The sequence below is a fragment of the Nicotiana tabacum genome, chromosome 8 (assembly GCF_000715075.1).
Source record: "Nicotiana tabacum cultivar K326 chromosome 8, ASM71507v2, whole genome shotgun sequence".
Taxonomy (NCBI): domain Eukaryota; kingdom Viridiplantae; phylum Streptophyta; class Magnoliopsida; order Solanales; family Solanaceae; genus Nicotiana; species Nicotiana tabacum.
In genome coordinates, this window is record NC_134087.1 from 38,416,756 (window position 1) to 38,432,354 (window position 15,599).

A 15,599-nucleotide genomic window follows, 5' to 3' on the forward strand; every position below is an offset into this window, starting at 1 on the left:
AAATAATCAAGATTGGAAAATTGCATAAAATGTAGTATTTGATTTCAATAAATGAAAGTGTTACAATCTCTATGGTATTCCTCTGATTCTTCAAGAATGTGAAGTATCTTAATGAGCTTGACTTTGATTTAATTCAAGGGCTTATAAAGCTTGATCTTGAATCTCCGCCTTGAACTTGAATTTGTGTTTGATCACGAACAAGTAATTTGATCTTGAACTCCTTGATATTTGATTTGGCTTCGTTCTTGAACTTGAACTTGTAGCTTGTAGAGAAATCTGCGGTGTATGATCCACGAGCTCTCTGCTTGCTTCTTGTTATCACTTCTGATGTCTTCTAGCTTTATAAAGACCTCTATTTATAGTTGTAAGGAGTGATGTGGCTCTGCAATTTGATTGGTCCGTTTGAACTGACCAATACCATCCAGACACTTGGCATGATTTAATTGACTCATTTATTTGACTTGGATTGTCACATTACTTGACACATGGCATAATTTCATTGGCTCATTTATTTGTTTTGGATTGCCACATCACTTGACACATGGCATGATTTCATTGGCTCACTTATTTGACTTGGAATTCCACATTAATTGACACATCGCATGATATTTCATTGGCTCATTTATTTGGCTTGGATTGCCGCGTCACTTGACATGTGGCATGAGCCTGGGCTTTAAGACGGGCTACTAGCCATTTGGACTTTGCGCTAAGGAAGTGGACTTATCATTTAATTTATAGTCCAATTAAATGGACTAGCCCAACACATGTATTGGATTTAAATAATTAGCCCAATTTACTAGCCACAATATTTGTTTGGACTAATATCTTGAATTTAATACGGTCCAAATTATTTTATAGATTTAAATCCAATAAAATTTAAATGCTTACAAATGCCCTCTACTTTAAGACTTGTCGCAGTTGGGCCCAATCCTTACAAATGCCCTCTGTTGAAATCTAGTCATAGTTTTTCTTCTGATCCATTCCAACAAAGTAAGAATTGGTTTTTCTCTGACCTTTACCACATAAGCATTGAAAGACTCCGTCATATTATTTGTAACATGATCATTTTTACATGCTCATCAAATTTATGCCTTGCCCAACTCCCTAGTGATTCTTTGCAGTCATACAACAACCAATTATAAGCAGATTTTTATTTCTTTCATTTCATCCATAACTTGCCAAAAGTCTTGCTCATTATACGCCTTAACTGCTGCCCAGAAAAGCTGTCTTAGCTTTGGACCAGGATGTTTCACCTTAAAGTTGTTATAAAAGTGCCTTGCACAAAATCTATGATTGACCATAGGAAAAATCTTTTTAACAACATTTTTAAGCCCTTTCTGTCTATCACTCATAAATGTGATGCCTCCAATATCTCCAATAGAGTCAAACAAGCAATCAAGAAAATACTCTCATGTTGGCATATCCTCCTTAGTAGCGATCATGACTGCTAGAGGAAAAATACCTGAATTTGCATCAAGTGAAACAGCAACAAGTAATTGCCCCTTAAATGGACCCTTCAAAAAACAAGCATCAATACCAATAAAGTGTCTACAACCGTTAACAAAACCATAACTCTGTACCTCAAAGCTAATGTAAAAATTTTCAAGTATTGGGTTGCATCTAGGATTCAATAGATCTAAACCAATGCACTTTAACTTTATAACACTTTGATTAGTCTCTTTTAGAATTGCTATGTATTGTGGTATTTTGGCATAACTCTTTTCATGATCTCCAGCAACTATTTCTTTTCCTATCTTTATGGCCCTTATTAGCATTTGACGACTAACATCAATGCCATATTTTTCCTTCAAAGAAACATAAAGCTTATCCGCAGATAAATCATAGTCGGCTCTGAAATCTGACTCAAATTGTTTAACGATCCATCTTGAAGTTGCTCCATAACCTTTCATATCTTGAAGGCATATGTGTGGACCACCTAATCTTTTAATCTTGTCAGTTATTCTATCACCATAAAGGGAAGCAAAAATATTACATCCACATCCATTACCTTTACAAAAAGCAATAAACCTTCTCTTCTGATTCTTCTTTTTTTCAATAGGAAAACCTTCTTGACGGACAAATTCGTCTATAACTTTTCTAAAATGATGCACATCATTAAATATTTGCCCCTCTTTAAGCACGATAATTTCTTTCTTCAATTTCTCATCATCTATATATTTGAAAATCTCACCCTGCATTTTGTTACTTACTTTTGTCATTGGGTGATCAATTGCTTTATCATCATCACCAATACCATCAAATAACCTATTATCATCAGATTCATAATCAGATAAACCATCATCAATATTTTCTTCCTGATCTAAGTGAACTTGTGTATTCTCAATAATATTTTCCTCCTCGTCGTCATCATTCCACAAGAAATTTTCACCCTCAACATCATCAAGTTTTTCATCTATTATGTTTAAATTTACATTAACCTCTCTCTTACGCAAATCCTTATACATATTAAACAATGTCGTTAAATCATTATCATCAATCACTTTTATTGTAATACCACTAATCGGATGAATAGCTTCTATGGAAGTAGTTTTCCCCAACCAAGTAGACGGACCTCCTATTACAACATTGTGAGCATCTTCCAACAAATCTAGTAATCCATAATGATTGTCATCCACATTAAAGACTTGATAGTAATTACCAATACAATGTATTGTTAGGGTGAAAAATATTCCTGAAATAATAACAATTGATTAACTGAGTTTAAACTTTAAGAAAATTGAACAACAATGTCTAGCATTAAAAAAGACAACTTAGTTATATACAACAATGTAACATAATAATCCAAAGCATCCACAAATATCTGACACTGTCACTACTTTAGGGTTCATGGACTTAATCCTATTTGGAAAATTAAAGCTTTTCTTGATTTTTTTTAAAAACATAAAATTATGATAATATGAGGAAACAAGAAAAAGAAACATGAGAGAACAATTAAATAAAGCATATTAATGGTGAGTCAAAAAGCAGAACTTACCGTGCTTTGGAAGCTCGCGAGTTGCGACGAAAACGTTTGGTTCTTTAGGAGGCAATTAACAAGAGTTGAAAAAAATACTAAATAACAAGGTATATAATTAATTAGGGCACCCCACTAAATAAAATAAAAAGTAAAATTACGATTTGCCCCTATGGAGAGTGGTCAAATATTTTAAAGTTGTCGGTTAATAGCCGGATATTGATGTAAGGGGTGAAGATGCCTAATGTTGAAAGTTAGGGAGGGAGGTTGATTTTTAAGGTAAACTTCGGGAGGAAAAATAATTTTCACCCTTTACTATTTGGAGTAGCACCACATATTGTTTTTACCATCCCTTTTCTTTTGTTGAAAGAATGTAAACCATAAGAATTAAGGCATACGAGCATTGTAGAAACTTAGCTATGTCATGTACTTTGCAGTAAAGTTTTCTTTTCAGAAAAAAAAAAAGAAACACATCTCATCCAATATTTTTTTTATTGTTCTTTTTTTTGGAAATAAAATTGTTCGGACTTTGGAGGAATATAATGGAACTACCTTCGCAGCCAATATTTTTAGTTCATGGCAAGTTCCAGTAGAACCAAATACACTGTCAACTTTAGCATTTGTCCTATTTATGGCTTATGTATTTGCTTTTGCTGCTTTTCTTTGATTTTAAAATCTTGGGGTCCATTCCAGTGCATATAAATGAATTTCTTTTAGCTGGACTTATATTGTGTCCTTTTTTTTTGTCCATTTAGTATTTGCTTGGCTTTAATACTTAGCATTTTAAAAGCCAACTTGACATGTCTTTGAGAATTTCTTGAGTTCCTCCTTAACCGTATAAAATTAATTTGAGCATTTTTATACCTTCCCATAGGTTTATGTACCTCTTTTCGGCAAATTTTCTTCAGTTATTTTGCTTGTCATGCAACCTTGTCTGACGAAGACCATTACACCGTCTAAGCCAAAAGCTTTATTTTCTCTGATGCGAAGACCATTACAATGTTTAAGTTGGAGTCTTTGTTTTGTCCGAGGTGAAGGCCATTACACCATCTAAGTCAAAGATTTTATTTTATCTGAAATGAACACCATTACACCTTCTAATCTAATGGTTTCATCTTGTTTGAAGATTTAACTTCATTTTATCTGAGGCATAGACCATTACACCGTCTGGGCCAAAGATTTATTTTGTCTGAAGCGAAGACCATTACACCGTTTAGACTAATGACTTCATCTTGTTTGAAGATTTAATTTCATTTTATCTGAGGCAAAGATTTATTTTGTCTGAAGCGAAGACCATTACACCGTCTGGGCCAAAGATTTATTTTGTCTCAAGTGAAGACCATTACACCGTCTAAGCTAATGACTTCATCTTGTTTGAAAATTTAATTTCATTTTATCTGAGGCATAGACCATTACAACGTCTGGGCCAAAGATTTATTTTGTCTGAAGCGAAGACCATTACACCGTCTAAGCTAATGACTTCATCTTGTTTGAAGAGTTAACTTTATTTTATCTGAGGCATAGACCAATACACCGTCTAGGTCAAAGATTTATTTTTTCTGAAGCGAAGACCATTACACCGTCTAAGCTAATGACTTCATCTTGTTTGAAGATTTAACTTCACTTTATATGAGGCATAGACCATTACACTATCTAAGCCAAAGACTTCACTTTATTTAAAAACTTGACTTTCTTTATCTATGGCAAAGACCATTACACCGTCTAATCCAAAGACTTTGCCTTTTCCATGCTTGGTAGGATTAGTCTTGAGATATGACACATTATATTATGAATTTAAGGCCATGAATATCTCATTTCTAAGTTAAGTTATAATAAACACTCTTCTCTTTTTGCAGTCTAAACATGGTTTACTTCTCAGACTCAAGAATTTCTTCCTCTAATTCGCAATGCCTTATTATTTCGGACCATAAGGGAAGCAAGGATGGGACAAGGTTACCAGTTGATAGGTCACTAATCGGCCAATATGCTGCAGCTCCATGGGTAACTTTGAGGGACCCACCTTATTTGGCAGACTGGACGTTTGAATACAATAGTCGTCCTCTAAAAAAATGGATGATTTGCACAACTACTCATCATGCTTGAAATGTCGTGAGTACCTTACCATGCCTAGGGCGTCGAATTATTAATAAGGAAACTCATTGGGGCAATGATTTGCCGTTCGGCGGTGAATTTCATTACGTTCCTGGCTACTGGGAATGGGTAGAAGACGTCTTAAGTAGGTGTCGCTTGTCACTGGAGGGTGCAAGAATTTATGACGACGTATATGCTTCACTCTTCACATATGACCGTAATATGAATATTATGCAGGCTTTCTGTGAGGCATGGTGTGTTGTTACCAACACATTGCTTACCTCTACTGGAGAACTATCCATATCACTTTGGGATTTGTATAAGATCGGTGGTTTGCCTATAACAGGATCTCCTTACGAAGAAGTTGTGCCAAATGTTGAAGAGCTTATAGGCACGTACGACAAGGGGAGAATGTTTCTTCCCCAGACTTGTGAGCATTTGTTTGATGTCTTCCATCGGCTCTGAGAGGGAGGTAGCAATGATCCAAAGGTTTCTGCGAAAAAATGGGTAGAGTTCTGGTGCAGGAAGACAATGAAGTATACTCAGCCTCCTTTAAGGAAAGAAAAGAAGTTTGCCCGTTTGAAATCGACGCAGAATCCTACTGGGATCATAGAGGAAGCAGTTAATTGGTCAACTGTTGAAGAAGCTTTATTCCATAAGCTAGGAGTTATGGATGACAAGAAAGACGAGACGTACTTGGCTGGTTTTCTATCTTGTTGGTTATGTATTTTTGTGCTCCCTTCAAAAGATGGTGACTTCATTCGTCCTGGGACCTTTAAGATCGCGTGTCATCTTGCTTATAAACGAAGAGTCAACCTTGCAGTCTCGGTCTTAGCCAGAATATATAAGGGTTTGAACGAGATTTCAAAGTGCTCGTTGCTTGATCCTGCTCAAACTTGCTTTCCAGCTTATTATGTATATGGTTGGTTAGCCCATTACTTTAAGACTCATTTTGTGTATGCAAAGGGGCCAGTTGTTCCTCTCATGGCAGCATGTTCTGGTGAAGGTGTTGCTAGATATTTTTGGAAAGAAGAAGCAAGGAAGCGTATTCATAATGGAGAAAATATCATTTGGACTTCGATATTGCCTGGCAGATCTGATCCGTACCACTACTATGATGATGGTAAGGCAGATGAGTCCGAGTTAAATTTCTTTATAAGTATTCGCTCGAATTATCTTCCTTTGAGGGACAGAGTCAACTTTATTATTGAACCTTACAGCCCTCATCGATTTAGCCGCCAATTTGGGTTTTATCAAGACACCCCTGGTCGCTTGGAGCAAGATTTTCGTGAGGCCTCATTAGAAGAAGGTTTAAGACTTGCACGGATTTGTGTGTTGACTAGATCTAAGTCGAGGGCAGTATTTCCTCCTTTTGGGTTCAACATAAAGAAGTTTACATCATCTAACTATAGATCTTGGTGGGCAAGGGTGCATGGAATCCTTCTTGAAGACCACTTACAATTTTTGATAAATACTGTTGAGCCAATCACAAATACCATTCAAGACTGCAATGAGGATGTCTTAGTGATTGATAAGCTTGTTGCTTTATAGTCTAAGGTAGTTGAGATACGCGCAGGCAGCAGACCCATGCTATACAAAGAAGTTCAAAGAGAAGAGATCCATACTCTAGTTGACAAAAGTCTTATTCCATTTGGTGTAGTCGTTGATGCCTCTAACAAATGTCTATCCCAAGAGGAGAGTGATAGCAGCAAAGGAGATCAATGTTGGAAAAAGAAAAGGCCAAACCCAGAAGGGTTGTAGAGGTCCAAAGCGTTGATAGCCCTTCAAGAACACTAACAACTCAGAACAAGAAGGTAAAAGAAAACATAAACTTTTTATTTTTGTTATCCATGGCCAAATGACTTTGCTAAAGTGTTCTTACATATTTTTTTTTAATTTTTTTTCCTAGGCTAATAACGTTGGAGCATTGCAACGAGTAAGGCCACAAGATAGTGGTAAGTCTGTAGCAGGACCGAACCCACATAAATCATCTTCCATAGCTAAGGCAGATCAAGAGGCAACTTCTATTTCTCGTGATGAAATTAGGGAAAAGTTGGGCTCTAATTTGCGCGAACGACCAACAATTGCAGCTTCAATTTTTGATGGAAAGAAGGTTGTCTTGGATATTCAAAAGGAGTTTATCTTGAAGCTTTGGACTTCGATTCAGCGTAAGCTGAAAGGCAGCACTGCAAACAATGTCTCTGAGCTTGAAGAAAATACTAAAGTGATCTTTGAGGCAATGGGTGGGGATGATGTGGATATTTTCCCTTTGAGAAACCTATTAGAGTCCCCTTTTGAGCTTGCTGCTTCATATGACAAGACACGATCGGATTTATCTGAGAAGGTTGAAGAGAATGCAATATCAGATGTTGAGGTATACCTTACAAATGCCATGATTGGAGAAGAAGAGAAGGTTAGAGAAGTGCCATCTATCCGTTAGTCCCTAGTTACAGTGAAAAAGAAGATAGAGAAGCTCCGTGAAAAAAAAAATAACTTAGAAGCCCTTTTAGAAGTTGCTGAGAAAAAAGTTGAAGAAGCCAAGTTAGGAGCCTCAACTACTAGAAAGGAGTATGACGCATGCTGCACTGCCTTGTTGACTGCTGATGACTTGGCCGATTTGGAGAAGAAGAAGAATAAATACTTGGAAGCTATGCTCAAAGATTTAGCCAACTACAAGGTGTGCTTAGATTAGGATATAAACACTGCTTTATTTGTTTCTTTTCCTTTTCTTCTTGCATTTGATTATTTAGTAAATGTTCTCATCAGCAATAAAACTTCTTTTGCTTCACTTTATATTGTGTGTTCTCATTAATGTTCCCCTTTGTTCTTGACTTTTTTTTAGTGCTTTATGAATTTGAAACCTTGACATGCTTGCAGACTTTAATTTAAAGAACTAGCCGGTTTGAACACTTCAAATTGATGATGTAACAAACCTGGAAAAATCAACTTGACTTAAAATCGGAGTCTTCAACTTGAATACTTAGCCTCTTATTAAAGAAGCTACCATCATTCCATCAAAGACCTCAATTTGACATGGAGACTTACCCCCATTGAGCCATCAAGTCAAGACAGAGGGTTCAACGAAAGAATACATGTACACCTAATTTTCTAGTGTCGATCAAGTTAATTATAATCCATCACACCTCATTTGAAAAATGCCTTGGGTAATATGTATTTTTTGAACTCATATGACTGAACTTAGAATGAAACTCTAAGCTACCTACGTACCTCGGTAAAGAGGATCAAGTCATTCCGGAGTTCGAAATGGGTAAGTTTTTGTTTTGCGTCCTAACTTTTGCATAGGCCACCTCTTTCGAGGTTTTCAACCTAGCGGACTTTATTTTTTTTGGATGTCCTAACTTTTTTCTAAGCCGCCTCTTTCGAGGTTTTCAAACTAGCAGACTTTTTTTTTGGACCGTGCACAGTTTATACTCTTGTGGGCTAGGAGTAACATGCAGTTTATGCTCATACGTTAAGGAGCGTATTTGTTTTCTTCAAGGATAGTATCTCTTCATGAATTTCCCGTTGATGGGGCCAAACTGCAAACCTTCTGAGTCAACTATCTTGTAAGCGCCACTTGAGTATACCTCTTGTACAATATATGGTCCATCCCACTTAGCAGAGAGTTTGCCCCAAGATCGACGAGAGGTAATGATAGGCCTTTTGACCACAAGAACTTGGTCACCCACTTGGAAAGATCTAAGGCGCACCCTTTTTTTAAAAGATCGAGACAGGGGAGCTTGAAACATTCAAGGCTTTGTTGAGTTTCTAGCTTCTTTTCATCAAGAGCTTCCAATTATTCAAGGCGTAACCGAGCATTTACTTCATCAGTGAGTCCTTCTTGAATGGCAAGCCGCAACGATAGGATTTGACGCTCAAGTGGAAGGACCGCTTCAACTCCATAAACAAATGAATAAGGAGACGTTTGCATTGGTGTGCGATATGTGGTCCTGTATGCCTAAAGAGCTTCTTCCATCCTTTCATGCTAATCTCTCTTAGACTTAGAGACAACCTTTTTCAACAAGTTGTAGAGCATCTTGTTAAATGCTTCAGCAAGTCCATCGGCAGCAGCATAATACATGGAGGAATTGTGTTGCTTGAAGTCAAAAAGATCACATATTTTATTCATCAACTTGTTATCAAATGCTTACCATTGTCTGTCAATATATATCGAGGAATGCCAAAGCGATAGACAATATTGACTCGGATGAAGTTAGCCACATTTTCCTTCTTTACTTCTTTAAGAGAAAAAGCTTTAGCCCACTTCGAGAAGTAATCAGTTACAGCCAAAAATATATAGATGTCCACTAGAAGACTTTGGCAATGGACCAACAACATCCAAACCCCAAGCATCAAATGGCCAAGAAGCAACAGTTGGGTGTAATACTTCAGGTGGTTGATGTATGAAGTTAGCATGGAATTGGCAAGCTTTACACCTTCGAGTGTAATTAAACAATCTTTCACCATGGTTGGCCAATAATACCCCATTCTTTTTATGTGGAAGTGAAGTTTTGGCCCAGATTGACGCACACCACATACTCCAGAATGTGCTTCTTGTAGGGCTTGAAGGGATTCATCAGCCCCCAAACAACATAGGAGTACTCCATCAAATGACCGCCTGTAGAATGTATTCTTATAACAAAGAAAACGAGGGGCTCTCCTTCGGATTTCTGTCTTCGGGGATTTTCCTGTAATATCCCATAACAAAGATAATCAATTAACGGTTGTCACCAATCTTCAATTTCAACCTCAAGAATGGAAGCAATATGCTCGACTTCACTTTCTTCTTCCTCATAGTCATTTGGTGGAGGAACTACCCATCTTTGGCAAACAGAGACTTGGGTCTGATCAGGCAAAGATAATATAAAAGCTAAGGCTACTAATGCATCAGCTCTCTTATTTTCCTTTCTCGGCATGTGTTGAATAGTTACCTCTCCAAGCCAACTTACAATTCTTTGAGCATATGATATGCCACCAACTCTGGCTTCTTGACCTCATAGATACCCAAAATCTGATTAATCACTAACTTGAAATCTCAAAAAACTTGTAATTGTAATTGTTTGATATCCACAGCCATTTCAAGCCCAAGTATGATCGCTTGATATTCAGCAACTTTATTGGAGCACCGTTGTGTCAAAGCGAAAGAATAGGGCAAAACTTCTCCTTGAGAAGTGATTTACACTATTCCAACGCCAGCTCCTTCACAATGTGCAGCGCCATCAAAATACATCTTCCAAGGAGGCTGAATTTATATGACCATTACATCTTCATCAGACAACTCCCAATCATCTGGAATCGGATGGTTAGCTAGGAAGTCTGCTAATGCTTGTCCTTTTACTGCCTTTTGAGAAACATACACAATTTCAAATTATTGAAATTGGAGGTACCACCTTGCTAATCGATCACTTAGGACTGGTTTAGATATGACAAACTTGATAGGGTTCGCTCTTGAGACGAGTCGCACAACGTAAGCTTGGAAGTAATGCTTTATCTTTTGAATAGAGAAGACAAGTGCCAAACATAACTTCTCAATAGGAGAATACTTGTGCTTATTCGGCGGCGGCATCCTACTCAAGTAATAAAATGCATTTCTTTGCCTTCATTGTTTCCTTGAGCAAGAAGCGCTCCTACTAACCTTTCTTGTGCTGAAATGTATAATATTAATGGCTTTCTAGGTATGGGGGCTGCCAGTACTGGAGGTTTCATCAGATAAGACTTAATGCTTACAAAAGCATTTCTGCAAGCTTGGTCCCATTCAAAAGGAAACCCTTTCTTCATGAGGTGACTAAATGGTTGGCATCTTCCAGCCATATTCGAAATAAATCTTCTAAAATATGCCAACTTACCCTGCAAGCTTTTTAATTCATGCATATCTTTAGGCTCGGGCATTTTCAAGATAACATCCACCTTAGCTTGATCAATTTCGATACCTCGATGTTGAACAATAAAACCGAGGAATTTCCCAGAAGTAACTCCAAAAGCGCACTTCAACGGATTCATTCTGAGTTGGTATTTCTGAAGCCGTTCAAATACCATCCTCAAATCTTGCAAGTGACCATCTTTCTTCCTTGACTTTACCACCAAGTCGTCAACATAACACTCCACATTTTTATGAAGCATGTCATCAAAAATATTTTGCATGGCACGTTGATATGTAGCACTAGCATTCTTTAAACCAAAAGGCATTACCTTGTAGCAGTATATACCTTTAGGGGTTCGAAAGGCAGTAAGTTCTTCGTCCTTCAGTGCCATGCGAATTTGATTATATCCAGATGAACCATCTTTGAAAGGCATTGCCTCGTATCCAGTTGTTGCATCAATCATGAGCTCAGGGATAGGAAGAGGAAGTTCATCCTTAGGACAAGCGTTATTTAGGTCTCTAAAGTCAACACAAACTCGGATTTGGCCATTCTTCTTTCTTACAGGGAGGATGCTTGAAATTCATGTAGGATTTTTAACTTTACGAACAAAACCAGCCTCAATAAGCTTGTTAACTTCGGTTTCAATCAAGGGAACCAGTTCAGGTCTGAAGCGACGTTGTGCTTGTTTTACAGGACAAGCACCTCGTTTGACAGCAAGATGATGAACAACCACCTTGGGGTCTAAACCTGACATTTCTTTGTAGCTCCAAGCAAATACGTCTTTGAACTCCTTAAGTAGCTCAATATATTTGCTCTCTTCATCACAAGTTAGAGAGGCACTTATATATGTGGCCTTTGGATCTTCAACTACTCCAAGATTGACTTCTTTTAGTGCATCAACCATTGTCTTTACCCATTCTTCAAGCACTGGTGGTGCATCTTTAGCGTCTTCATCCTCTTGAGGATCACCATCATTAAAAGATATGTGATGACATACATGAATATCAAGGCACTTTTCCTCGACTTCCGTATACGATGAAGCATTTTGTTCATCATGAATGGTGATATGATATAATGACCCCACACTTTCTTTATCTTCCTCATGTTCTTTAGTGTGTACCATAGTATAAGCCTTTGCTTTGAGGACCTCTTCACACGAAACTACAAGTTTTGTCTCTCGCCTCATTCTAGAAAGAATCAAACTTGGGCAGTCTGTGGTCAAAATCTCCTTTTTAGCGAAGATAGGTGCTCCAATCCTTCTATCACTTCCATGACGCTTATTTTCCTTCTTCAGTGGTCCCACTCTATCAAATACTGAGCTCCTTGGCTTCGTAAGTCGATAAAACACAGACGGATTCTTATTAAGCGTCGTAGACACTTCTTTAGCAGTAATGTAGTTACAACTTGCCCTTTTAATGGAGATACGGATTGGCGGGGGTTGTTTGTAACCCAATCCTTCATGTGATTGCTTCAGTGGGTACCCTTTCTCCATCATCATCTTTTGAGTAGGGTTTGAAGCTTCAGGCGAGAGCTTTCCTAACTTGAATGGGTTATTAGGATCATATCCAGCTTTTGCTAACAACTTGTAGGCGTTTGGGTCAAAGCCTTCATCTGTGCTCTTTGCAGGAAGTGCTAGATTTAGAAGCGAATTGTGGCTTGATGATTTGACCAACCCTTTAAGCAACTTTGTAGACGACTTAATCGCATCAATTCGCTTGATAGGAAAGGTCAAGTCTCCTAACACCTTACCTTGTAGTTCAGATGATGGATCTTCGACCTTCCTTGCCTTTGGGACATAACGAAGAACATGAGTCACTTTCTTACTCGAAGATGCCTCATTCATCTTGTTCCTATCATGAAGCACCTGATATTTTTTAACTGTAATATTTTCTTTGCTAGTTGTGACATCAACTTTCTTTACAACACTTTTGGTCAACATCTCATCATCAACCTTAAACTCTTTTGAGACGTAATTCTTTAAGTAGAATTTTACATCGGCAAAGTATGATTCAGCCTCGGTAAAGGGCTTATCATCAGCAACTATCTTCTTTTCGGCCCCATCTTCGCTGTATTTTAAGCATTGATGGTAGGTGGATGACACCACTTTGTTCTCGTGTATCCATGGCCTTCCTAACAAGATATTATATGAGGTTTTTGCATCGATCACGTGCATCCATGCACTCGAATGCAAATCTCCCATATTTATTTCCAATTTGATAGCCCCTATAGCTCTTTGCTCCCTTGATTGAACCCTCGAATCATAAAACGACTTTCACATAGTTCATCTAACAACAAATTTTTGTGTCGAGAAAAATAAATAATCAAGACTAGAAAATTCCGTAAAAAATGTAGTATTTGATTTCAATAAATGAAAGTGTTACAATCTCTATGGTATTCCTCTGATTCTTCAAGAATGTAAAGTATCTTAATGAGCTTGACTTTGATTTGATTCAAGGGCTTGTAAAGCTTGATCTTGAATCTCCTCCTTGAACTTGAATTTGGGTTTGATCACGAACAAGTAATTTGATCTTGAACGCCTTGGTATTTGATTTGGCTTCGTTCTTGATCTTGATCTTGAACTTGAAATTGAACTTGTAGCTCGAGTGCTTGAACTTGTAGCTTGTAGAGAAATCTGCGGTGTTTGATCCACGAGCTCTCTGCTTGCTTCTTGTTATCACTTCTGGTGTCTTCTAGCTTTATGAAGACCTCTATTTATAGTTGTAGGGAGTGATGTGGCTCTGCGATTTGATTGGTCCGTTTGAACTGACCAATTCCATCCAGACACTTGGCATGATTTAATTGGCTCATTTATTTGGCTTGGATTGCCACATTACTTGACACATGTCTTGATTTCATTGGCTCATTTACTTGTCTTGGATTGCCACATCACTTGATACGTGGCATGATTTTGTTGGCTCGTTCTTTTGACTTGGATTGACACATCACTTGACACGTGGCATGAGCCCGGGCTTTAAGATGGGCCAATAGCTATTTGGACCTTGGGCTAATGGAGTGAGCTTATCATTTAATTTGTAGTTTAATTAACTGGACTCGCCCAACACATATATATTGGATTTGAATAATTAGCTCAATTTATTAGCCACAATATTTTTTGGACTAATATCTTAAATTATTTTATGGATTTAAATCCAATAAAATTTAATTGCTTACCAACGCCCCGACTTCAAGGCTTGTTACGTTTAGATTTGTCGAAACTCAGTGAACTAGACTTGAAGTGCAATTAAGACAACATCATAATTTTTGTTGTCTGCTAGCAATATATTTATGCTTGTTTCTTATGACATGAGAAAGCATCGTGTTTATTTGTGAGCTTGCTTTATTTATTTTGTAATATAATGCTCATTGACCATATTTTCAGAGTTCAATCTATGTAAATGTAGGAATAGGCATCTGCGGATCTTTAAATGCACTCACGTGGCTAAGATTTATTCTATGAGAAGCCAATTTATTATTATATCGAGCATTACCCGTGGAATTACGGCCTCATGGTTTTGGACTTAGTTGTATGGTTCCTTATACTCGAGAGATCCACTTCTAGTACTATGCAAACTCAGATAATACAACAGTACTACAGAATGATGACTTCCTAATAAATGATTTTAATTATATGAGTGTCTTGTCGGTATTAATTTTGTCTCATTTGGAAGCAACAGAATAACAAATAACAGAGTAACCAGCAGCAGACGGTCAGGTCCAAGCGCTAGATTTTCGAGTCCTAAACCTTTTTAATCATTTTTTTTTTTGACAAAAAACACTTTTGTACCACTTTAAAAAAAAATTATATAAATGAGTAAAACGCAGTATTATACTGCGAATTACTTTAACGGAAATTTTGCCGTTAAAGTAATTCGCAATATAGTACTGCGTTTTACTTTAAAAAATATTTTTTGTTGTAATTCGCAGTACTATACTGCGTTTTACTAAGATGATGGGCCCAGCTATATTTTATTAAAGCTGTTCGCAGTATTATACTGCGTTTTACTTAAAACGCAGTATAATACTGCGAACAGCTTCAATAAAATATAGCCCCTTCTTCTTCCTTGGACCACTGAACCGAAGAAAACCAAACACCTTCGATTCTGCTGGTCCCCCCCCCCCCCACGTCAAACTTCAAAAAATAAATTTGGGCCCCACCCGTCACCTAAAGAACAAGGAGTGTAGGTCTCACATACAAGACAAGCTTTGGATTCCTTCTTTCGGGTGCAAAAATTCGATTTCAATCAAATTTAAAAAACTTAAATCGAGTTATTTCAATTTTGTTTATGTCGAAACTCGTATAGTACATGCATATTTGTATTGTTTAATGTGTTTCCATGTTAATTTGTGTTATGTTTGTGTTTAAATTTGTATCTTATTTATACCCGGATTGATTTATTAGCTTTGGTACAAAAAATTGTTAAAATTTGATAAATTATTTGTATTGTTAAAAAATTAATATTATTTATTTTGTTTGTTGTTCATATTTGTATTTTATGTTAGTTGTTTTTATATGTAATAGTGACCTTTTAGCGTAGTAAAATAAATAGCCTTTTAGCGTAGTAAAATATAGAGCCTGTTAGTGTTGTAAAATATAGAGCCTTTTAGCGTAGAGTAAATGTAGTTTAAGTATGTAGTAACTGCAAATTCTATCCAATTACACTTTACAAAATTAA

At 37.0% G+C, this 15,599-nt stretch overlaps 1 protein-coding gene across 1 annotated transcript; it reads right to left on the reverse strand.

The window, feature by feature from the left end:
• Window positions 1–11,506: 11,506 nt before the first annotated feature.
• On the reverse strand, window positions 11,507–13,126 carry LOC142163048 (uncharacterized). The gene has a single exon (XM_075220299.1). It carries the CDS (start codon window positions 13,124–13,126, stop codon window positions 11,507–11,509), a length of 1,620 nt encoding a protein of 539 aa, XP_075076400.1.
• Between the last annotated feature and the right edge of the window lie 2,473 nt (window positions 13,127–15,599).

Excerpts from the sequence above, each read along its gene's own strand:
- LOC142163048 (XM_075220299.1), bottom strand. The coding sequence starts at position 13,126 with ATGGGAGATTTGCATTCGAGTGCATGGATGCACGTGATCGATGCAAAA.